This window comes from Pseudomicrostroma glucosiphilum, assembly GCF_003144135.1.
Source record: "Pseudomicrostroma glucosiphilum strain MCA 4718 unplaced genomic scaffold BCV69scaffold_4, whole genome shotgun sequence".
In the NCBI taxonomy this organism is placed as follows: domain Eukaryota; kingdom Fungi; phylum Basidiomycota; class Exobasidiomycetes; order Microstromatales; family Microstromataceae; genus Microstroma; species Microstroma glucosiphilum.
Window position 1 is genome coordinate 362,245 of NW_020289916.1, and position 24,245 is coordinate 386,489.

Consider the following 24,245-nt stretch of genomic DNA (forward strand, 5'->3'; position numbering starts at 1 on the left):
TTCGACCGCAAGTGCCAGCGTTATTACAAGTGCAATGGCAAGACAGACGAGCGCAGGTGGCAGCAGTATTGAGCGATCCAATGGTGGGGGAAGTCGGCTCAGTCGGCTGATGAGCGTGCGTAGTAGGAGTAAAGGCACTTGAGATGATCCTTGACTGGACGGCTGGCATCGATCTGCACCACAATTCGACTTGATGCCGATGATACCCACCCTTTCACATGAGCATGAAGACGAGGCAGACCCTATTGCGATGCTGGCCATTGCGACGCACAACGCCTGCAGTATCTCACCTCACCTCTCTTCACTCTCCCACAATTCTCCTCCGAGTCTCCTCCATTCTAGTCGCCCGCTCCACCACCACCTATGTCCCCGTCTTCCCCATCTCGCCATGTCATCAAGATCCATATACCTCTCATAGTCCAATCAATCATCTCATACCCACTCGATCAATGAATCAATCAAATTCAAATTGAATAGTTCAGATAATTACGTACGTGTGAAGACGTGATGTTAAATTGTGCGACTGGCGCTTGCGCTTGCGTAGAGCGAGTGAGTGAGTGAAGTTCAGGACAAAGGAAGGGAGGGAGGAAGGTGGATGGTATGATGTGATGAGATGTGATAGGAGGAGAAGGAAATATACATGGAAGTGAAGAAAGATATGACAAAATACCGGCTGGGCTGGGCTGGTCCTCCTCGCCACTTCTGCTTGGTCCTGAGCCCTACCCTAGTGAAGCAACTGCAGTCGAGAGGACATCTCATCTCTACGCCCAGTCCATCACAGGTGCGTGAGGATGTTGAGCCAACTGCTGCTGTCCTGCCCCTCCTCCACCTCCTCCTCCTCCTCCTCCCGCACCAGCTCCACCAAAAGAGTCAACAGGGAAGGGCACTCCTCCCACTGCTACTCCCATTGGCACTCCCACTCCCGCTCCCACTCCTACGCCCATTCCTATTCCAGCTCCAATTCCATTGGCCAAGAGTAGAGCGCGTAGCGAGTCTACCTCTGCCCTAGACCTGGCGAGGGCTTCGTCCCTCCTAGCCAACCTGTTGCGCAGCCTAACGATCCACTCATTGGAGTGCCTCAGTAGCGCTACCTTTGAGATGGCCCTATTCGCCGTTCGCGAGAACTCAGCGTCCATGACATCCGCACGATCAAAGCCCTCGGCCTCCTCGTCCTCTGTAAGTCCATCCGGACCCAGAGAAGACCCTCCAGGGGCGTCCTCGTCGAGCGTAATGGGCGGGAGCATGCAGCGGAGCTCATCAAAACAGTACTTGAGCGAGTCGCGACGCTTCTGTTCTGCTGCCTTGTGAGAGGTACGACGTGAGTCTGGTGCGCCCCCACTGGGAGAGCCGCTGGAGCCGGCTCCACCCTTCGTCGTGTCGGCGTCTTCATCGTCCCCGTCTTCCTCCTCGTCATTCTCTGCGCCCTCAGCCGTAGCGAAGCTGACCTGTTGCCCAGCGCGGGCCTTGCCCTTTGTTGTGGCAGCGGAAACACTACCATTGCTGCTAGCTCCGGCAGGCTTACTGTCCAATACACGCTTCCTTTGACTGCTCGTCCTCTTGACGGTCCCTGCGATGCCCATGATACTTCCCGGCGTGAGGGGCTTTGAGTGATCGGCAGGACGACCCGGTGGACCCATATTGTTGTTGCCAAGGTCGATAGGGCTGGGCGTAGACGAGGCGCCTTCTGAGGGTGACGCAACCATGGACATGGTAGCTCCCGATGGAAGGAAGGTGGAGAAAGCGCCATGGCTTGCCTGTGATTGCTGAGCGGCTTGGCCACCCTCCGCAGATCCTGAAGCTCCGCCCTCGGTACCGGAGCGACGGTGAGATGAAGATCCGCTGGGCGTTGCTGTCATCGGCGTATCGGTCGAGCTGGGACCCTCAGCCACCGTCACCTCCTTCTTCCTCTTGTTTCCATTGCTCATCGTAGGCTTGATCAAAGGACTAGGCCTTGTCCGGTTTGCCCTTGCCTCTGCCGTAGTCGAGCGATTCTTGCGGGGCAGAGGCCCTGGCTTGCCGGTGAGGGCGAGTGGAGAGGCAGAAGGGGTGGTGGTCTTGCCGTGGGCTTTCTTGCTGCTGCTTGCGCCATTGTTCAGGAAGAAGGGCTGAGGCGGTGTAGGATGCAGAGCGGGAGAGGTGAGGGGAGAGAAGAATTGATCGGCTGAAGAGAGACCACCGAGGCTCATATTGGAAAAGACACTGGCCGGAGTAATGGCGGGTGATTCCAGGGGCGTGTACTGGTTTCGCATCTGTCCGTCCCAGGCTCTTGTCTGTCCGCTGGCATCCATACCAACAAAGCCATTGTTTGGATGGCCGCTTCCTCCAGCACCAGCGCCTTGCGGAATATGCAAAGGCGACATGAAAGGCTGTTGCCGAGTCCCGCCCATGTTCAGGCCTCCCGAAGCAGGTGGTGTGAGGACTCCGTACTGGGCTAGCAAGGAGGCTGAGTCCGCCAACATCTTCGAGTACTCGCTACTACTGCCCTGTTGGGCATTGCCGCCCAGCAGATTGGCTAGCAGATGATGCGCATCGAACTGCTGCTGACCTTGGCCGCCAGCCTGCGGGGTGCTGGCATTATCAGTCGGACTGCCGTTGCCTCCAGCGCCGAGCATGTTCAGCAGCTGCTGTAGAGATGACTGGGAAGCCATCGTGTCCTTCTGCTGGTGCTGTGAATGCAGATGCGACATCACCTGAGGGTTTTGCTGGGCTCTCTGCAATGCTTCAAGCTGCTGTCTCAGCAACGCGGTCTGCAGATTCTGCAATCGATCCGACTGTTCCTTTTCAGCGAGGAGACGTTGGATGTCTTGCAAGCTCATCTGTGCGGCAGTATTGTGAGTTACAGGATCGGGCTCGGTGCGGGCGGGAAGTCCTGCGCTTCCGCTCAGAGCCAAAAGTAGTTGCGACAATTGAGGGTTAGTGTCTTCCGGGCTACCGTCCGAATGTGGCTGCTGCTGCTGCTGTTGCTGAGGGACAGTTTGACCGCCTTGGGCGGAGAAGGCAGAGTGTAGCGGATGATGAGGAATGCTGCTGCCCTGACTGCTTGTGCCTCTATGATGCTGCTGCTGCGAAGGGGAGTGATGGTTGCTCGACGAAGCTGGGCCTCGAGACATGGACTCGGCTGGGCTTGGGTAGCTGGTAGAAACGGCGGCTGTCGAGCCTGCTCTGGAGTGATGATGGGGCAGCTGTTGCTGCTGTTGCCGGGAGGACATGGCCGGGTACCGTCCCTCGCTGCTAGCACTGCTCACCGAGCCTGGTCCTGGTCCAGCTTCGTGACCAGTGCTACCGCTGGGCCCCTGGTAGTGTTCGATGTCGGACGACAGGGGACCAGAAGAGAGGTTTGTGAAGTCGTTGAGGTCAAAGTCGATGGACAGGTGCTGCTGATGATGACTGCCGTGCGGGTGAGGAGACGATGTTCCCGAGGTCATGGCTACGGAGAGGGGCCGAGAGGGGTGTCCCGACTCGTAGCTGCTCGAAGGACGATGAGGCCACGAAGGCTAGCGGAAGAGGGCGTTGGTCTTAAGTGGCCCTGATCGCCGATGCCGCTACCACTGTACTGGGTGTTGCTTTGGGAAAAAGAGAGGAGAGGAGGAGGAATCCCCGTCGGCGTATGTCGGCTCTGTTGCAGTGCGGGAGAGGCAGAGGGGGAAGGAGATTGCCGGATGGGGAGTCAGGGCAATCTGTGCCTGGTCAATCAATCACCTTGAAATCAAGAGATTGAGACGTTGCCTGGGCAGAGGAGAGGGGCGATGGGCGCACGGCTGTGTGGGTGTGTGAAGAGGATGAGATGACCGAAGTGAATGGCGAGCGGGGGACTGCGGGGAAGGGTGAAGCAATCGATGATAGGAGAGAAGAAGCCTTGACTGAATCTGGAATTGTACGGCGGACGGCCCTTGGCGGAGAAGCGGCGCAGCAGAGGGGCAGACGGAGACAGGCGCAGACAGGGACAAGGCACCCACCCACGCCGGCAGGAAATGCCGCCCACAGGCACAGGCGCACCCATCGTCGCGACGCACCCAGGCGTGCGCGTGTCTGTCCGCCTGCCTGCAACCCGGAGCGGAGAAATTAAAGCCCTCGATCACGCCGCTTTGAAAAAGGCATTGGGCAGGGCCACCAAAAAAAATGAACAAGGGAGCGTCCACCCATCTTCCGTTCCGACGGCTGAGCAATCTCGCACCACCCCCACCACCTGCACCTCGGCTCCGCGCCATGCAATCTCCGCTTGCCCTCCTCCCCTTTCGCCTTGCCTCCGAAGTGGACGAGGCGTGGCCGGGACAGAGTGGAAATCTAAAATTCCACGACGTTCCTTCTAGCATTGACGACGCCTCACCCACCTTACTTGCAACTCCATCGAAGCTGTGGTATAGATTGACTCAGCTCTCAGGAATCAGAAGAGCAGTACAGAAGTGACAGTACATCCTTGTACCAAAACGAAGACGCATCGAAGGAGCACCAAAGGAGCAGTAGTAGCATCACGGAAGTAACACCAACACAATGGTCAAGTGAGTGTCGTACGACTTCAAGCCGTCCAGCGACGGCGTGGACTGAGCTCTCGAGACCGTCAGCTGACCTCGTGGCTGCCTTTTCGTCGCCTTGCTACCCTCTCGCTCTCTTCAGAGAGACAAAGGTGAGAGCGCCAGTCCCAATGACCCTTGCCTCACCATAGAGCGGAGCACTGACCTACGGCTCCGCGTCTTGATCTCCCATAGTTTTACGATGTCCTCGGCGTCGCCCCCTCAGCTGGAGAGTCTGAGCTGAAGAAGTGAGTTGCTCAATGACGTGGCCGGGCAGCTCACTTGAGGGACCAGCCGCATACATGGGAGCAGCTGCTGACCACTTCTCTCCCACCTCTCTCCAACTGGTAGAGCATATCGAAAGAAGGCGCTCTCAGCCCACCCCGACAAGGGTGGTGACCCGGAAGTCGTGAGTTTCGAGCTCGAGGTTCCACATCTTGTTGCGAGAGAAACGCCTTGCTCATTCGTCCCTTCTCCCCATTCTTCCCCGCTCAGTTCAAAGAGATCACCAGCGCCTATGAGACTCTATCAGACCCACAGAAGCGAGACATGTAAGTGCAATCGCATATGCTTCCTATGCTCTGCACTTGCTGAATACTGACTGTGCATCAATTTGGTCCTCACTTTCACAGGTATGACCGGTTCGGAGAGGCTGGCCTGAGCGAGGGTGGCGGAATGGGCGGTGGTATGGACCCTTCGGACCTCTTCTCACAGCTCTTCGGCGGCGGTGGCGGAGGAGGTAGCTTCTTCGGCGGTGGTGGTGGAAGGCAACGTGGCCCTCGCAAGGGGAAGGATCTGGTTCATCGAGTCAAGGTCTCTCTTGAGGAGCTGTACGCCGGCAAGATCACCAAGCTCGCACTCCAGAAGAACGTCCTGTGCAAGGGCTGTGACGGAAAGGGAGGCAAGAACGTGCAGACCTGCAAGTCTTGCAACGGTCAGGGTGTCAAGATGCAGCTGCGTCAATTGGGTCCTATGATCCAGCAGGTACAGAGCCCTTGTGAGGTTTGCAGTGGCTTGGGAGAGACCATCCCACCCAAGGACAAGTGCAAGACATGCAACGGCAAGAAGGTCGCTTCGGAGAGGAAGGTCCTCGAGGTGCGGATCGAGAAGGGAATGGAAGATGGCCAGCAGATCACCTTCAAGGAGGAGGCGGACCAGGCACCAGGTACTATTCCAGGAGACGTGGTCATCGTAGTCGACGTCAAGCCCCACGAGCGTTTCCAGCGCAAAGGCACCAACCTCTACACCGACTACGAAATCGACCTGCTGACCGCTCTCGGAGGAGGCAAATTTATCATTCAGCACCTCGACGATCGGGCTCTCTCTATTGAGATTCCCCAAGGCGAAGTGATCCGACCTGGTACGGCCAAGGTACTGCGTGGACAGGGATTCCCCTCGCAACGCTTCCACGAGCCAGGAGATCTCTACGTCAACCTGCGCGTGAGCTTCCCGGAGACGATGCCCATTGAGTCTATTCAGCTGCTGGAGAAGGCCCTGCCGGCTAGAAAGGCGCTGCCCAAGATGGACAGCAAGATCCATGTGGAGGATGTGGAGATGGATGACATGGATGAGAGGGAGACGAGGAAGGCTCGCGGCAATGGACAACCCGGTGGCATGGATGTGGACGAGGACGATGAGGAGGCTGGCGGTGGACCCCAGGTTCAGGTAAGTTGCGGTGCAGAGCTTTCGAAAGAGTCACCACCCATTGCGCACTGCACAGAAAGAGGCCCATGCTGACACACCCCTTCTCCTGATTTTCTTTTCTTCCAGTGCGCCCAATCGTAAAGACCTTCTGATCTTTCTCCTCTCCACGTATAGCAGTAGCAGTCGCCTTTTCTCAGTTTCTCAACCCCCCACGTAGACTTTCCTCGACTCTCGCGTTTCACTCTCATCCCGATTCCCCAATTGACATCGACATGTGACATACTATTTGCAGAGCGCGCCGTGAGCAGTATGATGTGGTGTGATGTGATGTGGTGTGATGTGATGTGGTGTGTGACTGATGAAGAGAGAGAGAGAGAGCGCTAGGCCAGGATAGCAACGATTGCTCAAACTCTGTTGAAAAAGGGTGATGCATAGGTAGTGTACAAAAGACTGTTTCTCCAGGTTTACAAGCCCACCAATTCTCTAATCTCCAATAAACTCTTCTCTTCTACTCCCATCTCTTCCTCTTCCTCTTCCTCTCCCTCTTCATCACCCTCCTTCTTCCCCTCCTCCTCAAGTACCTCTTCCACCCTCCTCCTCAAGCCCTTCCAAGCCCTCTCCGCCCCGCCTAAACAAGCCTCGACATCCATATGACCTGCTAATCCCTGGAAGAATTGAAGAACTTCATCAAAACAGTCGAGATACTCGATGGTGGGTGTTCGGTTGGAGAGGAGGAGGGAGAGACAGAGGAAGAGATGCAGGTGTGAGGTGGAGGGACGGGCAGAGGGAGAGGGAGAGGGGGCAGAAGAGAGTTGGTCGGTTGCGCTACTGTTGCTGCTGCTGCTGTTGCCGCTGCTACCGTCGTTGCTTGGCTCTAGTGCCAAGCAGCATTCCCAAATCCTCAGCACCTCGTCCAGCGGGAACTCCCTCTTGAATCGTACTAGTAGCCAGCGGAAGCAGAAGAAGAGGTTCAGAGAACCTGTTTGCTCCAAGTGCGCATACAGTGGCGGGTCGGCGTGACGAATGAGGGATTGGAGATGCAGGAGTTGGGTCTTCATGCCTGCTTGGGAGGAAAGGAAATTGGGTCGCTGCGATGGGTAGAGAAGAGAGAGGGACTTAAGCGGACACTCGGGTAGCAGGCTGGAGGAGCTGCGCGTTTCTCACTCACCATTCGTTTCATGAGCCCGACCAGACTCCAAAAGGCCTCGACCTCGTCTCCTTCACTGATGATGTACAATGGCGCACAGAGGTCGCTCATGCCCTGCACGTACCCTCCCACTTCGCCCTCGTCGATCCTCCTGCCTTCAAGGAGTTTGCCATACTCCGCATCCTCTTCGGCCAGCACTGCTGGGCCCAGAGTGTCGTAGAAGGTGTAGGTGAGGAGTACCTCACCTAGTGCGAGGATGTGAGCATTGGTAGAATCGCCTTGTCCGGCCTGGCGAGACTGGATGCCCGCAAGTGAGGCCTTTCTAGAGACAGGCGATGCAGCGCTTTTTGCTTCCGGCTCCTCGTGGTCGTCACCACCATCTCCGTCCGTCTTGGCACCAGAGGAGAACATTGGCTGTTTCCGATCTGTCCGTAGACAGTCCACTCTGATGCGGTGCCGCTGATCTATGACGTCGTCTCTCCCCCTCAGAGCTTGGGCCGACGGAGAGTCCTCTGCGGCCCACAACGACTTCAGACGTCGATACTTTTCGGCCTTCTCAGCAAAGTATGCCGATCGCTCGGCAGCACTTGTGTTCCACGGCACGACGTCGAGGAGGAAAGGCCACGCCAACTTGCGCGTGGATGGTGCAAGTCCCCTTGCAAAGACTCGAGACTTGAACTCGTCAAACGATATCCTCGGTCTTCCATCATGCGGATCGAACCAGGACTGGAATTCGACCAGTTGAACCGGGTCGTAGCGCCTCGTGAGCTGAAGAGGCGTAGCTGAACCACGCTCGAGGATCTCGAATCCCCCGAGTCCGCCCTCTTCCGTCATGGACGTCCTGCCGCCCTCTACGGCGCCTCCCTTTGCCTCTTCTCTACGCTTGCTCCTCTCTCCCTCCTCAGCCACAAGTCTGGCCCACTTGGCAAGATACACTCTGGCAGAGTCGTACTCCATCACTCCAGCCTTCTGGCTCAGCTTGGAGACGTCATCGCTGGTAGGTCCAAATGGCCCAAGAGGTCCGGCCTGCGCAAAAGACTGGACGGCTGCTGGCAATTTTGCGGCGTACGGCGCGGTATTTGGTGAAGTCAGAATCTGACGCGAGGCATCTCTTGCTGATCTAGTCACATGCGAGAAGGATGACAGGAGAGACATCCGCGTCGTCTTTGCCCAGGAGCTGAAAGAGTCTCGATTGCTATCGCGCGTCGGCGTACTTGCTCCACTGTCGCTAGCCCTCGACCCGTAGCTCGGTGCAAAAGGGTCGTCCGGAAAAGCAAATGCATCGTGGGGCATACCTGAATGACGTCCGCTCTGACGTCTCCTCGCCGCCGTTGGAGAGAGGTCCAGAGCGTCATCTGCAAAGATTGGTGTACTGTGCATCTCCAGATCCTCTGGATCTGGGTTCACCAGGAAGATGCGGTGGTCATGTACCGATCTGTGGATGAAAGCGTACTTCTTGAGCTGTTGTACGAGCTCGTCGCCTCCCCATACAGGTGGCGATGGCGCAGAAGGAGAGATGATGGTGGGAGGGTACGCAGGCGCCTTGCTTGCGCGGATCATTCCTAGGATAGTAGTCCTGCTCTCATCATCGTGAAAGTAGAGGGGCGCGAGCGTCTGACCTCCAACAAGGCAGATGGTGAGGGAGCCGTACCAATTTGAGATTGTTGGCGGCGTGGCTTGCAGCGAGTACAGCATGCCTAGCGGATGTGAGAAGGCGTAGGATGCAGGGGAGGTCGATGAGGTTGATGGCGACGCTAGCGGCGGAGGTTGCACGAGGATGGACTCTGTCATGGGTGGGACTAGAACAGATTGAGTTCCCAGTCTCTCTGTTCGTTACCGCTGTGAATGTATGCTCACCGTTCTCTACGACTTCCCTCATGCTAAGCACTTTTCCACTATCGGAATGCATGACTGTGCATTCCGTCTCCTCTTCGCCCCTCTGCGATGCCCCTTCGGCCTCTCTGAGCTCTACATCGACGAATTTAGCCGTCTCGCTACGATCCTTGACCAGCTCCTCTGGTAGCCAGCTGAGCATGACATCGTAGCTGTTGTCCTGAGTGGAGAACTGCCTACGTAGGGGTTGTGAGGAAGGACCGGCAGAAGAAGAAGCTTGTGAATCTACGGATGCTTTGCGGATCTTGTGCCGGCGAAGTAGTGCAAGGTAACCAGGTATGTTGTCCTTTGAGTATGGTGTAGGGTGGAGTGTGACGCGAGACTTGGAGTAGAGGAGCTGATACTGGTATCGCGGCCCTGGCGCTTGTGGTGGCACAGTGGGAGCTGCTCCTGCTCCCTCTTCCTCCTCTTGCTGGGGTTCCCGCTGCGCCTGCATGTCAGCATTGGCATTCGGGGACGCTTGCACCGCACTCGACGCCATACTGAGTATGCAACAATCGTCCGTCTGAGAACGATGGTGTGAGTGTATGCCGTGAGATGGGCGCGTACGGATGAGTTCTGATGCTGCTGCTGCGAGAAGTGTTGGCTGAGTCCCGCTTGGCTTTGCTCTCGCGTCGAGTTGCTCTGCTGCAAGCGGGTGGAGCAAGCAACACTTGAGCGGAGCGCCACAGCCACGGCCAACGAGCAACACCGCCCCTGCAGCCAGGCAGGGCACAGGCAGCACACGCCTCTCCGCATAGAGCACCAATTAGACGTCCTTGCCATCACTTCCTACCCGCACACCCCGCAACCACAACCGCCATCGCACTACTACATAAAGTACAGCACACTCCCTACTCGTCACTCGCCACCAAAATCATCATTGCAGATTAGTCGACCCAACTACCATCATACGCACCAACATGGGCATTTTCAGCAAGAAGTCTTCCTCCACAAAGATTCCGCCTGTGGCACCACAGCAGCCACAAGGTCCCGGAGGCTACGGGGCTCCTCCTCAGGGACAGAGCTTCAATGGCGGCTACGGGGGTCCACAAGGACGTCAGGGAGGCGCATATGCCGGCTTGCAGCCTCAGGGCGCATACAATCCCCAGCAGGGCTACGGCCAACAGCCACCACAGCAGGGCCCGTATGGCGGAGGCTACCAACAGCAACCACCCCCTCAGCATGCATTCCAGCAAACATCCCTCTATCGCGACGCCAAGGCACCCACCAAGCTCGGATCAGGCTATGACCAGATGATGGGCGGCGGGCAAACAGGTCAACGAGGAGGAGCAGGAGGCAGGCCTCCCCCCGTAGACGACCTCGAAGCCGAGTATGGAGCTGGAGCTGGAGCTGGAGCTTCCTCTTCTAGGTACAACGGAGGCGGCGGCCATGACGGCGGAGAGCAGGCACAAGAGATGACCGAAGAAGACGAGGAGATTGAGGGCATCAAGCAGCAGATGAGATTTACAAAGCAAGAGTCGCTCAGCTCAACTCGTAATGCGCTCCGTATTGCTAGGGAAACGGAGGAGACTGCCAGCGGCACCATCCTCAAGCTGGGAGAGCAGAGTGGTAAGTTGGAGAGCTAACGAAGCTTCAAGACATGAGGCGCATGCTGACATCCGTCCCTCAATACCGCTCTCGTCTTCGCAGACAAAATTGCAAACACCGAGCGTCACCTGGATATGTCCAAGGCTCACTCTTCTCGAGCAGACGACAACGCCCGAGACATCGTCTCCCTCAACCGCTCCATCTTCCGTCCTAACTTTCAGATGGACAAGAAGGGTAAGCGGGACGCAGAGGAGGCTCGTATCCTCAATCGTCATATCGAGGAGAGGGAAGAGAGGGAGAATACTAGAGCCGAGGCGCTTCGTGCTCAGAATCGAGCCGATCAGGTCCTCTCTGGCGCGGGTACGGGTAGCGGAAGATTTGCCGATCGATTTGGTGGAGGCAGATTCGGAGGAGGTGCTGGTGGTGCCAAGCCAATGAGCGCAGAAGACACACAGAAGAACAAGCTGGCCAATCGGTCTCGCTACCAGTTCGAGGCGACGGGCAGTGATGACGAGCTCGAGGCCGAGCTGGAGGACAACTTGGATGAAATTGGTCAGCTCAGCGGTCGACTGCAGCAGCTGGGCAAGGCGATGGGTACGGAGATTGACGAGCAGAATGCACGCATCCAGAGGATCTCGGAGAAGGCGAACAAGCTCGACACGAGGGTGTACGGCAGCACGCAGAGATTGGAGAGGATCAAGTGAGAGGTCGTTGCCGCATTGTATGCCCGACTTCATGTCTTTTCATGCATCCATGCCCTCATGATTTCAATTGCATCCAGGTCTAATGCTACCCATCTAATATGGCTTGAGGCGTCGCTTGAAAGTAACCTTGGCGGTCGCCACGAGTCCCCCAGCCCAGAAATGCTGCGCCCCCTCGTTCTCATTTTGCGAGGGACAGACCGTAGCAAGCTGGATACCCTACACTAGCACGCATCCACCTATCCCATCCAGTTTTGGCCTCGATTTCGCCTTGACGACTGCCCTCACAGTGTCTCTGAGTGCTCCATCGAATTCAAAGCACGACTCTCCCTAGCCGATCCTTGGCTGGAGTGGGGAGAGCGAGGCCAGCCACGCTTGAGACGCCGCTGGTGTGAAGGGCGGGCAGGCAGGCAGGCAGGCAGGCTGGGTTGGGTCGCGCGCGCAAACGAGATTTTGGTGGCCGTCCGGTTCGGCAACTGTGAATTCTTGCAAGTTGGGTCCTGGTTGACTCGAGGGGGGCGGGGCGAGAGACTGGATGCAGGGCAGCAGAGGCAAAGGCAACGCAGCGGGGAGCAGCCTGGCTGAAAAGGTATTGCTAGGCAGTAATTATTCCACTTTGACTCCCCCGCATACTACATCCTACCAACCAAAGTCAGAGCTCCCTAGATCGTCATACTCAGTCTCGTTGCCTACAGTTGAGACTTCTCGAGCTCGTGTTCTTAGCTGCAACTACCGCCTCGCAGCTTCACTTTATCCTCTACCACCACCACTCCCGCTCTCACCTTACCCGCCCGCAATGGCACCTTCTACCTCTTGCCCCGACTGCCAGGACAGCGAGGGACCCGTCCGAAAGGTCAATGGCCACGTCGAGGGCATCGAGAAGACCCATGTCGGTGTTGAGAACACCGTTGCTAACGGCCACGTCAATGGGAACGGCAATGGCGCCGCCAGCACCTCTTCCAATGGTAACAGCAACGGTTCATCCGGCTACTCTACCATGCCCTTCTCCTCCCGCGCCTCGGACCTTCTGAGCAACGTCTCCAACTTCAAGATCATCGAGTCTACTCTGCGAGAGGGAGAGCAATTTGCTACTGCCTTCTTTGACACCGAGACCAAGATCAAGATTGCCAAGGCCCTGGACGCCTTTGGTGTGGACTGCATCGAGCTCACTTCCCCTGCTGCAAGCGAGCAGTCCAGGCTGGACTGTGAGGCCATCTGCAAGCTTGGTCTCAAGACCAAGGTCATCACCCACATCAGGTGTCACATGGACGACGCCAGGATCGCAGTGGAGACCGGTGTCGATGGAGTCGACGTCGTCATGGGTACCTCCAAGTTCCTGCGAGAGTTCTCGCACGGCAAGGACATGACCTACATTACCAAGAAGGCCATTGAGGTCATTGAGTTCGTCAAGAGCAAGGGCATCGAGATTCGATTCTCTACTGAGGACTCCTTCAGGTCTGACCTGGTCGACCTCCTCTCCATCTACCAGGCCGTGGACAAGGTCGGTGTCAACCGAGTGGGTATCGCCGACACTGTCGGTGTAGCCAACCCTCGCCAGGTCTACGACCTTGTGCGCACCCTCCGATCTGTTGTTGGCTGCGACATTGAGACGCATTTCCACAATGACACTGGATGCGCCATTGCCAATGCCTACACCGCCCTCGAGGCTGGAGCCACCCACGTCGACACCAGTGTCCTGGGTATCGGAGAGCGAAACGGTATCCCCTCTCTGGGTGGATTCATGGCTCGCATGTACACTGCTGATCGGGAGTACGTCATGGGCAAGTACAACCTCAAGGCTCTGCGTGAGGTCGAGGAGCTCGTAGCTCAGGCCGTGGGCGTGTCTATCCCCTTCAACAACCCCATTACTGGATTCTGCGCCTTTACCCACAAGGCTGGTATCCACGCCAAGGCCATCCTCGCCAACCCTTCGACGTACGAGATCATCAAGCCCGAGGACTTTGGTCTGAACCGCTACATCCACTTTGGCTCTCGTCTCACGGGATGGAACGCAGTCAAGTCGCGTGCTGACCAGCTCGGTCTAGGATTGGACGACGCGCAGATCAAGCAAGCCACAGAGAGGATCAAGGTCATTGCCGACGTGCGGGACCAGTCCGTTGATGACATTGATGCTATTCTGAGGATCTTCGCTAGGGGAATCAGAGAGGGACATGAAGTGCACAAGGACGCCGTCTTCCACAAGCTGCTGGCGGAGCATGAGAAGGCTACGGGAGAGCCAACCGACTCGATTCCTCAGGTGCCGCTGAACCCTGGCAAGGCATAGAGAGAGGGGGGAAATAGCATGATGAAAACAACAAAAGCTTCCGAATGTATCGTGTCGTGTCGTGTCCTGTCAGGGGGTTCCAAGAGCATTGCTAGCATAGTTCAGTCTCGTGCCCCTCCCCGCCCGTGACTGTTCCGTCTCTCTCTGTGTCTCTCTTTTCTCCTTTTTACAAGTCGATGTCTCGATGTCTCTCAGCTGAGTGATTTGTCTTTGCGTGCATAAGCATGACAGCTCTCAAGGCTCTCCTCTATTCTTGTGGAAGCCACCTAGGGCTAGAAGTGTGTCACTTTCGTGAGCTCCACAGAGTGAGTCTCCCTTGGAGCGGTGCGGGGCGCGTGACAGTGGCAGTGGCAGTGGCAGTGGCGGGGGAAATGTGGCGGGATGCTCCTGGCGCGCGCTGAATGTCCCAGGCTAGGCTGAGGCTGAGGCTGAGGCTGAGCGTGGAGCGTGGGGGGGGGGGGGGGGGGGGGGGGGGGGGGGGGGGGGGGGGGGGGGGGGGGGGGGGGGGGGGGGGGGGGACGTAGGCGGTTGTGCCTTGTCCGTGGGAGAGCAGTGTGCGTGTGCGTGTGCGTGTGCGTGCGTGTGTGTCGGTCGGCGTCGGTGCGGGCTCGAATGCAATCATCCCAAGTGCAAGTGCATCGCATCGCCCAAAGCTTCTCCCCTACGCTCCTCCCCCGCCCCTGTACTTACCTCCCTCTCTTACTCACTCACCAAACTCACTCTCGGTACGAAAACTCCCCCTACATTCGTACAACGCTGAGAACTCCTCACGTACCTCTTCGTGACGCTCCTACGTAGTCTACTAATCTGAGAGACTTCGTCTGGATATTCCCAAGTCGAAAGTCTAGAAAGTGAAGCAAGTGAAAGCCAAAGTTCCACCTTTGCCTTTTCTGATCCACCCTCATCCTCGAATACATACCTGATAACTCGAGATGTTCATTCTCAACTGGTTCTGGGTGAGCATTGATGTTTCTTAGTAATGATGAGGGGAGGAGATGAGAGGTGGAAGGTGGAAGAGGATCAGATTGCATGGGCGGACAGTGCAGCTAGGAGTCGAGAGGTCCTGACCCTACACGAGAGGATGGCGCATTTGTCATACCATTCCAACGGGGATGAAGCTGGACGACGCCTGGCTTGTTTGCAAAGCGGTGCAGCCAACAGGGCCAGAGCCTAATTGGGCAGTAATGAGGCCTACACAGTTGGCCGAGTGTGGTAGAGACACACTGCTCTCGCGAACGATGGAATAATTCTGCTACCGGGTGTCCAGGTTCGAGCTACACTGCGAACGACACTGATCTCACAATCTCGTCTTCCCATTGACCTTTGCGCCACTCACAGGACGTCCTCGCTCAGCTTGGTGAGCAAGTCCGCATGATTTCGAGCAGCTTCGTGAGATGATCTGCTGACTCTGACCTCTCGTCGCGCTCCCTGTCCGCTCCCCTCTCCAGGTCTGGCTCACAAGAGCGGTCGTTTGCTTTTCCTCGGTCTTGACAATGCCGGAAAGACGGTGAGCAGCCTGCGAAAAAGCGAAAGATGCGCTCGTGGAAGGTACGATTCTGATCTGGCGAACCCTGGCATACTCTTCCCACAGACCCTCCTTCACATGCTCAAGAACGACCGTCTGGCAACGCTGCAGCCCACCCTCCACCCTAGTGAGTCTGAGATAGCGCTTGTAGAGTGCGGAACGGTCCAGGACATGCCACTGACTCGCTGCCCCGATTCTCATTTCTCCTCGCAGCCTCTGAGGAGCTAGCCATTGGAGCCATCAAGTTCACCACCTACGACTTGGGAGGACACCAGCAAGGTGAGTGCACGAGGCGGCAAGGGCATACTACGGTACCTCCGCACAATACCCAGAATAAGTTCTCACTGCTCTTCCCTCATCATTACCACCCTCCCCAGCTCGCCGATTGTGGAAGGACTACTTCCCCGAGGTAGACGGCATCGTCTTCCTGGTCGATGCTGCCGACTATGAGCGCTTTGCCGAGTCGAGGCAGGAGCTAGACGCTCTCTTGGGCATCGAGGAGCTGAACAAGGTGCCCTTCCTGATCCTGGGCAACAAGATTGACGCTCCAGGAGCCGTCAGCGAGGAGGAGCTGAGGCAGGCACTTGGTCTCTACCAGACTACTGGCAAGGTAGGTGGCGCAAAGAAGGAGGGGATCAGAGATGAGATGAGACTGCAGCACTGACGCCACCCTCTATGTGCGCCTTCGATTGTGTTCTCGCAGGGCAAGGTCCCGCTCAAGGACATCCGAGCCATTGAGATCTTCATGTGCTCCGTGGTCATGCGCCAGGGTTACGGAGAGGGCTTCAAGTGGCTCTCCAACTACATCTAGAGTGGGAGTTTGAGGAGGAGGAGGAGGAGGAGAAGAGAGGCATTTGATATCTGGAGAGATGTTCAGGCGGTCCAGGAGGGCTTACTGAGCGAGGGCTCTTGTGCCGAGAGGGTCTGGTACGTCTGTATTACTGATTCTAGGCAGGAGGAATGGCCGCTCCTGTCTGGTGTCTGGTTGCAAATGCAGGTCTTTCAGCCCCATCGCCTCAGTCGCTTCGAAATGGCATGAACCGTGCTACCTTTTCTTCTCTGCTACCTTGCGCATTGCCGATGGTCATCACGAGTGAACTCTCTTCTTGTGAATGCCCTCCCTCACCTTCTCTGTGGACAGAGGAGCAGAAGGCTCCGTTCGGCATTCCCGGCGCCGGCGGGTGGGACTGACCGGGTGCGCCCCGTGCGGGAGGCGGAGGCTGGTGTGCGGATTTTTTTGAGCGGACGAGGAGGAGGATGAGAAATGCAGAGTGGAAGAGCTCCTTCCGGTGCTACTGCTGACCTTCGTAACTTAGACTGACTCGACGAGCTTAGCTGGATCGGTCAGAAGAGACCTTGGATAAACGCTCGACAGCTCTAGCTACCTCTCCTTGACTCCTCCTACTCCTCATCACCCCGGTCCACCTAGAGCAGCAGCAGGAGAGGCAGCAGCGCCTCTAGCAGCAGCAGCAAATATGGCCACGCCCATGTCCGCCCCGGACTCGGCCATCCTCCTTCATCAACCAAGCCTGGATGCCAATCTCCTCGCCTCTACCTCTGCCCACTCTGGAAGGAGCATCGAGGAGCTCTACGACGTTAAGCTGACGGTGGAGAGATTGTGCTTTGCGGAGGACAGCCCCGATCAGGAAGAGCGGGTTAGTGGGTCGCCTAGAATCAAGAGGACGGGGAAGTTCAGATTCGAGAGAGTAGCTCTGCAGTTCCCCGATGAGATCCTGCCGGACTCTGTGCCCATCTATTGGGCATTAAAGAAGGAGGTGCAGACCCGCTTAGAGGAGATGCGGCAGCTGCGCCGGGAGAGGGCGGAGCAGGAACAGGAGGGGGGAGCAGGCCCTGCACAAGGCTCAGACGAGGTGATACCGGACTTTTATATCTTGGCGGATACGAGCTATGGCAAGTGAGTCATCGCACGCTATAGTAGATTTAGATCCTACCTGCTCATAGAGTTCTTCAGCTGACCGTTCCTTTCCTCGCTCCTCTCAGCTGCTGTGTGGACGAAGTGGCAGCGCAGCACGTAGAGGCGGACGTAGTGGTGCACTACGGCCACGCCTGCCTTAGTCCCACCGCACGGCTACCAGTCATCTACGTCTTCCCCAAACAGAGCGTTCAGGTGGAGAAGGCCGCCTCTGCCCTCGCTACGAGCGCCATTCAGGCCCTCGGGAAATTTCAGGCCAGCGAAAATCAATCGGAGGCAGAAGGATCGCAGCAAAGGCGCAAGGCAATTCTCTTCTCGTACGATGTGGGCTATGCACACATTGCAGAGGAAGTCTTTGATCGGTTGCAGGTGGAGTTGCAGCAGGCTAGCTCGTCTTCCTCTTCATTGAAGGTGGAGTTGCCGCCCCTTGTCATGACTCGCCTGGATACTGCGAGGAACTTTGAGGACCGGCTGAGAGGGCCTGCCGGCAAGTCAGAAAGCAACGGACACGCATGTGGAAAGCAAGATGCTTGTTGTCAAGGGACAGAAGCACCACGGTCGAATGACGCCTGCGCTTGCAAAACAGAACAGAAGAATGACAGCCATTGCAACGGCTCATCCTGCTGCTCAACCATGCCACCGCTACCGCCCATGCAGTCACAAACGTCAGCAGATGCAGCGTCTTTAGCAGGCACAGACGGCTCTGGGCGTCTCTACCATCTGCCGCCAGGTTGCTCCATCTCAGATACGCTCATCTGCTATCTGGGTGGCGAGTCTCTCGCTCTCACGAACCTCCTACTACGGGCAGGTCCCGCTACACCCGTCGTCTCCTACGACCCTTTCAACCCTTCTCCTGGCGCACGCCGTGAGGATGGGCGCACCAACCGTCTTTTGATGCGTCGCTACGCCGCCGTGCAAAAGGCTCGAGACGCAAGCGTCATCGGTCTCCTCGTTGGCACGCTAGGCGTGCAGTCCTACCTGCCTCTGCTCAGCCATCTTCGTCACCTCCTGACGGGTCGCCGACCAGGAGAAGCCAAGTCTGCCGTCTCCACCTCTTCTACTTCAGCAGGAAGGAGGAGTGCACGAAAAGTGTACACCATCTCCGTCGGCAAGCTTTCCCCTGCTAAACTTGCCAACTTTCAAGAAGTAGAACTCTTTGTCCTCCTGGCTTGTCCAGAGAATTCACTCGTGGACGCAGTCGACCCAACGGGGTTGCGGTCAAAGGAGTTTTATAGGCCGATTGTGACGCCATTTGAGATGATGCTGGCACTTGATGAGTCTCGGAGCTGGACGGGAGAGTATGTGCTCGACATGGAGAGGTTGATCAATCAGAGGGGAGAAAGCGGGAGTGCGGATCAAGGAGAGGGGATCGAAGAAGGCGAAGAAGACGACGATCGCCCACACTTCTCCCTCGTCACAGGCGGTTACGTCACTCGCCGGCGCTTCGACGCCGAGGAAGAAAACGACGATGACGAAGGAAACGACGCTGCCGCTCTTGCACACACGGGCGCAGTGGTGGTTCGTTCTGCAAGTGGAGAGGTGACACGAGTGTTGGACTCGGCCAATGCCATGCACCTTGCTACGCGCTCCTGGAAGGGATTAGAGCAGCGCTTGGGTATGGACGAGCCTTCGAGGTTGGAAGAGGGGAGAGAAGGAATTGCGAGAGGGTATAGGGATGCGGATGGGCGGAAGAGAGGTGAGGAGGCGAGGTGAGGTATGGCGCTCGTCTGGAGTAGTCGTCGAATACCATTGACCGTCACTCGACGGACCCCTGTGATGTGCCAAAAGCTGTCAAGACTGCTGTGATTGCTCATGTCCCCTGATCCCTACTTTCCCTCCAAACTCTTAATCACCTTTTCCACCACCTCCTTGATCTTCGCCCCCTCTGCCTTTCCTCCCACCACCTCCTTAACCTCTCTAATCACACTCCCCATCAACTTCTTTCCATCAATTCCCTTTCCCCTAGCAGCATCCACTACCTGTCCCACAATCCCCTTCAATTCCTCTTCATCCATCTGCCGAGGTAAAAAACGCTGTAGAAATCCAGCCTCCTTGTGCTCCTTTGAAGCTAGATCCTCCCGTTGAGCATCAGTATACTGTTTCGCCGCTTCAGTTCGACGAGCGACGTGTTTACGAACTAGACTGAGGAGAGAGACGGCAGCTGAGCCTGCTGCTCCGGCGGCACTTTTGGAAGCGAGTTGGTGCTCGGAGAGGAGCGGTTTGAGGATGGAGACGAGATCGGGCTGTTTACCCTTCATGGCCGCTTTGAGCTCGTCTTTGAGACGCTGCAGAAGGGCGTCGTCTTCTGAAGTGGAGGCAGAGGAAGAGGACTTGGGTGCTTCTTGAAGATGGGGTGCAGAGGTAGAGAAGGATGAGCTGGCTGTGGCATTGTAGATGACATGCGGGCGAAGCGGTACAGCAGCAGCAACAGCAGCAGCGGTCCTGGGAGCTCGACTGGCCGTGGCGATTGCGCTCCGGTGAGCCGCAAGGGGAAATGAGCGGGTGGCGAGCATGACAGATAGATACTGTGTCCTTTGCAAGAAGAAGCGAGAGGTCGGTTGTAGTGGGATGCAAGATGAAGACGAGATCGTATGGAAGAAAAGGTCAAGACAAGAAGGTGAAGACGATTGGGAAGAAGAAGAAGATCCTTTCCCTGCCCTCTCGGCGCGGACTCGGGCAAAATCACTTTCGCACAGGCCATGCGCACGCCCACGTCCACGGTCACGCTCACGCTCACGCTCATGCTCGCAATCTCGTGATGTTGCAGCCAGACGACGATGAGAAACGATTACGATGCGATGAATTATGTTTGGGTACAGTAGCATAGCATGACGGGGTGAAGTTACACATGTACAGACTGACTGATATGACGCGCAGGCGTCTTTCCAACGCTCACGGCCCAAAGACGGCGGCCATCTCTCCCATGATCCTTCCCAATAGCTTCCCAATAGGCCAAGTCGTCCTCGCCGGTCGACTGAGAAGATGGTCGGCAAAGTGTCTCAGGATTCCCGCGTGAACTTGAGGACGGGTGATATCCCCGATTCCGGCCAAGGTAGGTGTAATGCAGGCAATGAGCGCACTTGTGGAGGAGAGGCCCGGTTGGGGCGTCGAGAGGAGAGAAGTCATCGGAGACGTTGGAGGGGAGGACTTACGCGGCAATGGGTGACGACTGGGGTGATGCGTGTGAGTATACCCGGGAGTAGCGCTCTGCGAGTGTGAGGCTTGGTGAGAAGGATGATGCTGATGCTGAGGAGCGAACTGGTTCGCACTCTCCCCTCGCGCTAGGACGTTGCTCCTGATCGTCTCGCCGCCGCGCCCAACACTATTACTGCCATTGCTACTGCTGTTCCCATGCGACATGGCTCCATTGGCGTTGATACCCGTCCAGGCAAGCCATTCCTTCTCGTCCAAGGAGAGGGGCTGCTCACTATCCACCTGGACAGTCATCATCTTTCGACTCTTCCCGCCGTCGGCTTCCACGGCCACTTCGGCAAAGTCTGGCCAGATCTTGGCACAGACGAATAGGGTCGTGGCGGCGTAGAAGAGGAAACAGCCCTCGTACATCGAGTCGATGGCGTGGCAGGTGCATAGGTGCACGATGCGGCCCGCATGAATGAGAGCTGCCCAGAGCTTGTGTGGCTCGCGCACCAGGTGGCCACGGATGTGCTGCAAAGAGCGTTGCATGTCTTCTCGACGGCCTGATCGACCTGCGAGGAGCTGCAACTCAGATATGTCCAGGCACTGACGTAGGAGCACAAAGCGCAGCAGCAGCTCCGCCGTTGCTGAGTCGGCAGGAGATGAGCCCGCAGAAGTGTCACTTTTGAGGGTGCTGGCGCTCGATGCTCTCCGGTGCTGACTGCTGGAATGGGTAGCGGATACTAAGGCCTTGCATACCTTGCTAAAGTCTTCCGTGGCTGAAGCTACAGCTGCAGAGAGACACGTCGTTTCAAGGGAGTGTAAAGAGACGCCCAGGGACACCAGCGAGTATGCCAAGAACAACCCTTGAGCGCTTGATGGGCCAAAAACCTCGTCGAGCTTCTCGGCCAGTCCTGAAGGCGTGTCAAGTGGGCGCAGGCGCAGCACATCGTGAAGCTGCGAGAGGTACACAGGATGACCGATCATCGCTGGCCTCATCCGCATCCACGTTGACGCGGTGGGGCACCGCCAAAAGACTTCATCTTGTGGAAGCTCCGCCTTGAGCTCATTCAGCGCAAAGGAAGGTGGCAGCTTCCAGATCGCACTGAGTTCCAAGTCGGCAATGAAATAGTACCAAGCGGTCCGGCGGCCCGTCTCTTCTTCTACCCAGTCGAGCCAGAGACCAGTCTCCGACTGCGCCGGGCTGAGAGATGAAGCTGCATTCGTGTGCCGATTTGTAGGCTGTCGGCTACGCTCGAAGAGACGAGACTTGCGGGTCATTGTAGTCAGTGGAGAGCGAGCAGCTTCAGCAAGCTCCAACATCCGCTGCTTGCCAGATCCTCGAAAGAAATTGAAGCTGAAAGTGGGAAAGGAGAAGCCAGGTCGTCAGATTCCTTGGTCATGGCAAAGCTGGTATGCGCGCGGTCCTCGATGTATGATTACTCACTTAAGCAGCAGAGCTTGGAAGACGGCAACATTTCGGAAGATGTGAGTGTCGTGAGGCAGTCTTGAGAAGATGGCTCGATTCACAAGCGTCATCAACATGCCTGCAAAATCAGATGTGTTCGGGATCCGCGAGTACGTTGCCCCAATGGCACATACCGCTCCCAAGAGCATTGCATTGCAGGTATTCGGATCGAAAGTAGGTCGATGCAGGATCGGACAGATGCGATCGAAATGCTCGAAATAGAGCTGCACAAAAAGATTCATTGTGGAGGCAGAAGTGGCACTCAGCGATGCCTCTGTGGCTTCCACTTGTTGAGGCTGGAGGTCTGCTTTGGCCGGAAGCATCAGAAGTCCATCTAGGGCAGCTGCTTCAAGGGCTCTGACTTGGAAGGTGTCTTCCAGCGCGCGAGTCTCTTTTGAGGGTGGCGCGAGAATGACCGCGACAAGTTCGGTAAGCTCCAGCGTCGGTGGCACGCTCAAGCCGTTGGGCCATTGATGAGTGGTCGTGGCGTCCTGTGGTGAGTGCCGCGCCGTCCGTGTGCCGGTTTCTTCCTGGGCCGCGGCAGCTGCTGCCGCTGCGACCAAGGGCGGCGTATCTGAAAGGTCGCCTGTGGGATCCCCGATGGACGGTATATGCGGTGCAAAAGGCCCATCCGCCTGCCCGATGGCGGGCATTTCGCCAGCCTGCCAGGGCAGCGAGATCTGTTGGGCCGCAAAAAGCCAATCGAAGACGCCGTCACTGCTCCAGGGTTCCAGAAAGGAGTCATCCGCGATGTGTTGCAAGCTAGAAGTGTCGTATGGGTCAACGTTGAAGGGGGCACCTGATGTGGACCCTTGCGATATTTGTTCCGGAGGGTTGGAGGCAACGTGAAGATTCGCAGGGGACGAGGCCGCGACCACGTGATTCCCTCCGACTCCCCCTCTCCCTGGCATAGAAGAGGAATCTCGCCCACTACCGCTGTACGCTGGGCTGTCGTGAGGGTATCGGTGCTGTTGCTGATTCACATGAGCATAGTCCAGAGGATTCGCCTGATTCTGCAAAGGGGAAAGGCCCTGCGGTAGACGTGGCTGCTGATGTGGATATCGGTAATCAGTCGTCGATCCAGACGACTTGAAGCGATGCAGCCTCGGTTCAGTTGATGACTGGTCCGAATATGCTGTCGTATCCATGTCATCGCGATTGAGTGGGGCGGTTGTCCGATAGGAGCAATTGAATCCTCCATCAATCTTCTGACTGCAGCGGCCACAGGGCTGCCCTCCATCGCACTTCATCTTTACGCTAGAGCATTGCGTACACGCCCTCCTCGCACGCTTCAGAGCCGCCTCGCTGCGACTGTTGTCGCTGACGCGCAGCCCTGGCTGATGGACAGCTCGATGACGGAGCATCACGTCATTACGTGCAAAGCTCTTGTTGCAAAAGTCGCACTGATATCTGCGGGATTCGAAGTGGTTCTCCTCGTGACTATTACGCGAGTGATGCAAGCAGGGAGATCATCAGAAATCGTTCTGGTAACTGTGAAAGACATGTCAGACTCTTTTCTCACTTACCGCTTCAGGTGTCCACGTCTGCCAGTGCCAAAGAGGCGAATGCTCCTGCTCGTCAGCTGAAAGTTCGTCCGCAGGGAGCGATGTTGCCACCCCGGCTCACCTGGTGAATGTTTTGCCGCACTGCCCACACTTCCACCTCGCATCTCCACCCTCACCCTCTCTCTGATCCTCCTTGACCACGCGACTGGTGCTTGACTCTCCGTCCTCCCCTTCATAGTAGTCCCTCCCGGTTGCGTTTCCCGCATCTGTCGAGAAGGAAGAGGAGGCGCACGCGCCAAACGGTGGTGGAGGAGGTGGTTGAAGTGGCGATTGTCCGGCGCTACTGCTTCCGCCTCGAGGTGTGAGGGAGCCTGTACTCTGTTGGCCGACGGAGCGGCCTCCTAGGGATATTCGACGTGTTGCAGGGGGTGACATTGGATTCGGAGAATTAGGTATCCTGCTCTGCATTGTTACAGTGGTCCACAAAGGGGATTTCTGGGAAGAAGGGAGCACGAGGATGACGAGGGAAAGATCTCAAATAGCAAAAAGCCTTGTCGTGTATGTGAGGCCTTTGCGTATAGAGGAGGTCTTGGTCGGGTAGAGATCTCGATCAGGCTTTAACCAGCCGCGTCTCAGCAGGGAGAAGACATGGATACCGAGCCGGGCGAGTCGATGTGGTGAGCTGCCGCTGCGGTTGATCTGTGAGAGGCCGGATGCGTGAGATGCTGAGCGATTCTTGCTTCCTGGAATACTCTTTGCAACGACCTGGATGGATGAGGAGGAAGCGAGTGCGGGGAAGGACGTCGCAGGGGGAAAGGGCGGCTGAGCGGCAAAGTGGGGCGCAGTCCGTACGTCGATCGGCCTGGCCCCTCTGCCGAGGATGCCTGGCCCCGCGCCCCACTTCGGCCCCACCCCTCCGGCCCGACGATCTCACTTCGCGTCGCCCCGCCCCGCACGCTCGCACGCAGC

General features: G+C 57.1%; 9 protein-coding genes across 9 annotated transcripts; 5 read left to right on the forward strand and 4 right to left on the reverse strand.

Annotated features, from left to right (window-relative positions):
• Positions 1 to 442: 442 nt before the first annotated feature.
• BCV69DRAFT_281730 (hypothetical protein) lies at positions 443 to 3,872 on the reverse strand. The gene has a single exon (XM_025492086.1). The coding sequence runs from the start codon at positions 3,423 to 3,425 to the stop codon at positions 762 to 764; it is 2,664 nt and encodes an 887-aa protein (XP_025348966.1). The 5' UTR covers positions 3,426 to 3,872; the 3' UTR covers positions 443 to 761.
• A 266-nt stretch (positions 3,873 to 4,138) lies between these two features.
• BCV69DRAFT_281731 (putative YDJ1-mitochondrial and ER import protein) lies at positions 4,139 to 6,340 on the forward strand. Its single transcript, XM_025492087.1, has 7 exons — positions 4,139 to 4,499; positions 4,615 to 4,624; positions 4,707 to 4,759; positions 4,863 to 4,920; positions 5,007 to 5,062; positions 5,144 to 6,176; positions 6,282 to 6,340. The coding sequence occupies exons 1-7, from the start codon at positions 4,492 to 4,494 to the stop codon at positions 6,294 to 6,296; spliced, it is 1,233 nt and encodes a 410-aa protein (XP_025348967.1). The 5' UTR covers positions 4,139 to 4,491; the 3' UTR covers positions 6,297 to 6,340.
• Positions 6,341 to 6,448: 108 nt separating this feature from the next.
• On the reverse strand, positions 6,449 to 9,759 carry BCV69DRAFT_281732 (RabGAP/TBC). Its single transcript, XM_025492088.1, has 3 exons — positions 9,160 to 9,759; positions 7,324 to 9,086; positions 6,449 to 7,243 (listed from the first exon to the last, which is right to left on the reverse strand). Exons 1-3 carry the CDS (start codon positions 9,674 to 9,676, stop codon positions 6,620 to 6,622), a joined length of 2,904 nt encoding a protein of 967 aa, XP_025348968.1. The 5' UTR covers positions 9,677 to 9,759; the 3' UTR covers positions 6,449 to 6,619.
• A 226-nt stretch (positions 9,760 to 9,985) lies between these two features.
• BCV69DRAFT_281733 (hypothetical protein) lies at positions 9,986 to 11,666 on the forward strand. Its single transcript, XM_025492089.1, has 2 exons — positions 9,986 to 10,746; positions 10,828 to 11,666. Exons 1-2 carry the CDS (start codon positions 10,098 to 10,100, stop codon positions 11,427 to 11,429), a joined length of 1,251 nt encoding a protein of 416 aa, XP_025348969.1. The 5' UTR covers positions 9,986 to 10,097; the 3' UTR covers positions 11,430 to 11,666.
• A 399-nt stretch (positions 11,667 to 12,065) lies between these two features.
• Positions 12,066 to 13,955, forward strand: BCV69DRAFT_281734 (homocitrate synthase). The gene has a single exon (XM_025492090.1). It carries the CDS (start codon positions 12,223 to 12,225, stop codon positions 13,708 to 13,710), a length of 1,488 nt encoding a protein of 495 aa, XP_025348970.1. The 5' UTR covers positions 12,066 to 12,222; the 3' UTR covers positions 13,711 to 13,955.
• Positions 13,956 to 14,527: 572 nt separating this feature from the next.
• On the forward strand, positions 14,528 to 16,245 carry BCV69DRAFT_281736 (putative GTP-binding protein SAR1). The gene is made up of 7 exons (XM_025492091.1): positions 14,528 to 14,666; positions 15,049 to 15,067; positions 15,159 to 15,217; positions 15,302 to 15,362; positions 15,449 to 15,514; positions 15,613 to 15,845; positions 15,939 to 16,245. Exons 1-7 carry the CDS (start codon positions 14,643 to 14,645, stop codon positions 16,044 to 16,046), a joined length of 570 nt encoding a protein of 189 aa, XP_025348971.1. The 5' UTR covers positions 14,528 to 14,642; the 3' UTR covers positions 16,047 to 16,245.
• A 285-nt stretch (positions 16,246 to 16,530) lies between these two features.
• On the forward strand, positions 16,531 to 19,006 carry BCV69DRAFT_281737 (hypothetical protein). The gene is made up of 2 exons (XM_025492092.1): positions 16,531 to 17,150; positions 17,237 to 19,006. The coding sequence occupies exons 1-2, from the start codon at positions 16,711 to 16,713 to the stop codon at positions 18,879 to 18,881; spliced, it is 2,085 nt and encodes a 694-aa protein (XP_025348972.1). The 5' UTR covers positions 16,531 to 16,710; the 3' UTR covers positions 18,882 to 19,006.
• A 6-nt stretch (positions 19,007 to 19,012) lies between these two features.
• Positions 19,013 to 19,450, reverse strand: BCV69DRAFT_239680 (GatB/YqeY domain-containing protein; the record flags this gene model as incomplete). The annotated part of the gene is made up of 1 exon (XM_025489983.1): positions 19,013 to 19,450. A coding segment is annotated over one exon (438 nt), but the record flags the coding sequence as incomplete, so codon positions are not given.
• Positions 19,451 to 19,942: 492 nt separating this feature from the next.
• On the reverse strand, positions 19,943 to 24,069 carry BCV69DRAFT_281739 (hypothetical protein). The gene is made up of 4 exons (XM_025492093.1): positions 23,398 to 24,069; positions 23,298 to 23,315; positions 21,751 to 23,211; positions 19,943 to 21,660 (listed from the first exon to the last, which is right to left on the reverse strand). Exons 1-4 carry the CDS (start codon positions 23,742 to 23,744, stop codon positions 20,061 to 20,063), a joined length of 3,426 nt encoding a protein of 1,141 aa, XP_025348974.1. The 5' UTR covers positions 23,745 to 24,069; the 3' UTR covers positions 19,943 to 20,060.
• Between the last annotated feature and the right edge of the window lie 176 nt (positions 24,070 to 24,245).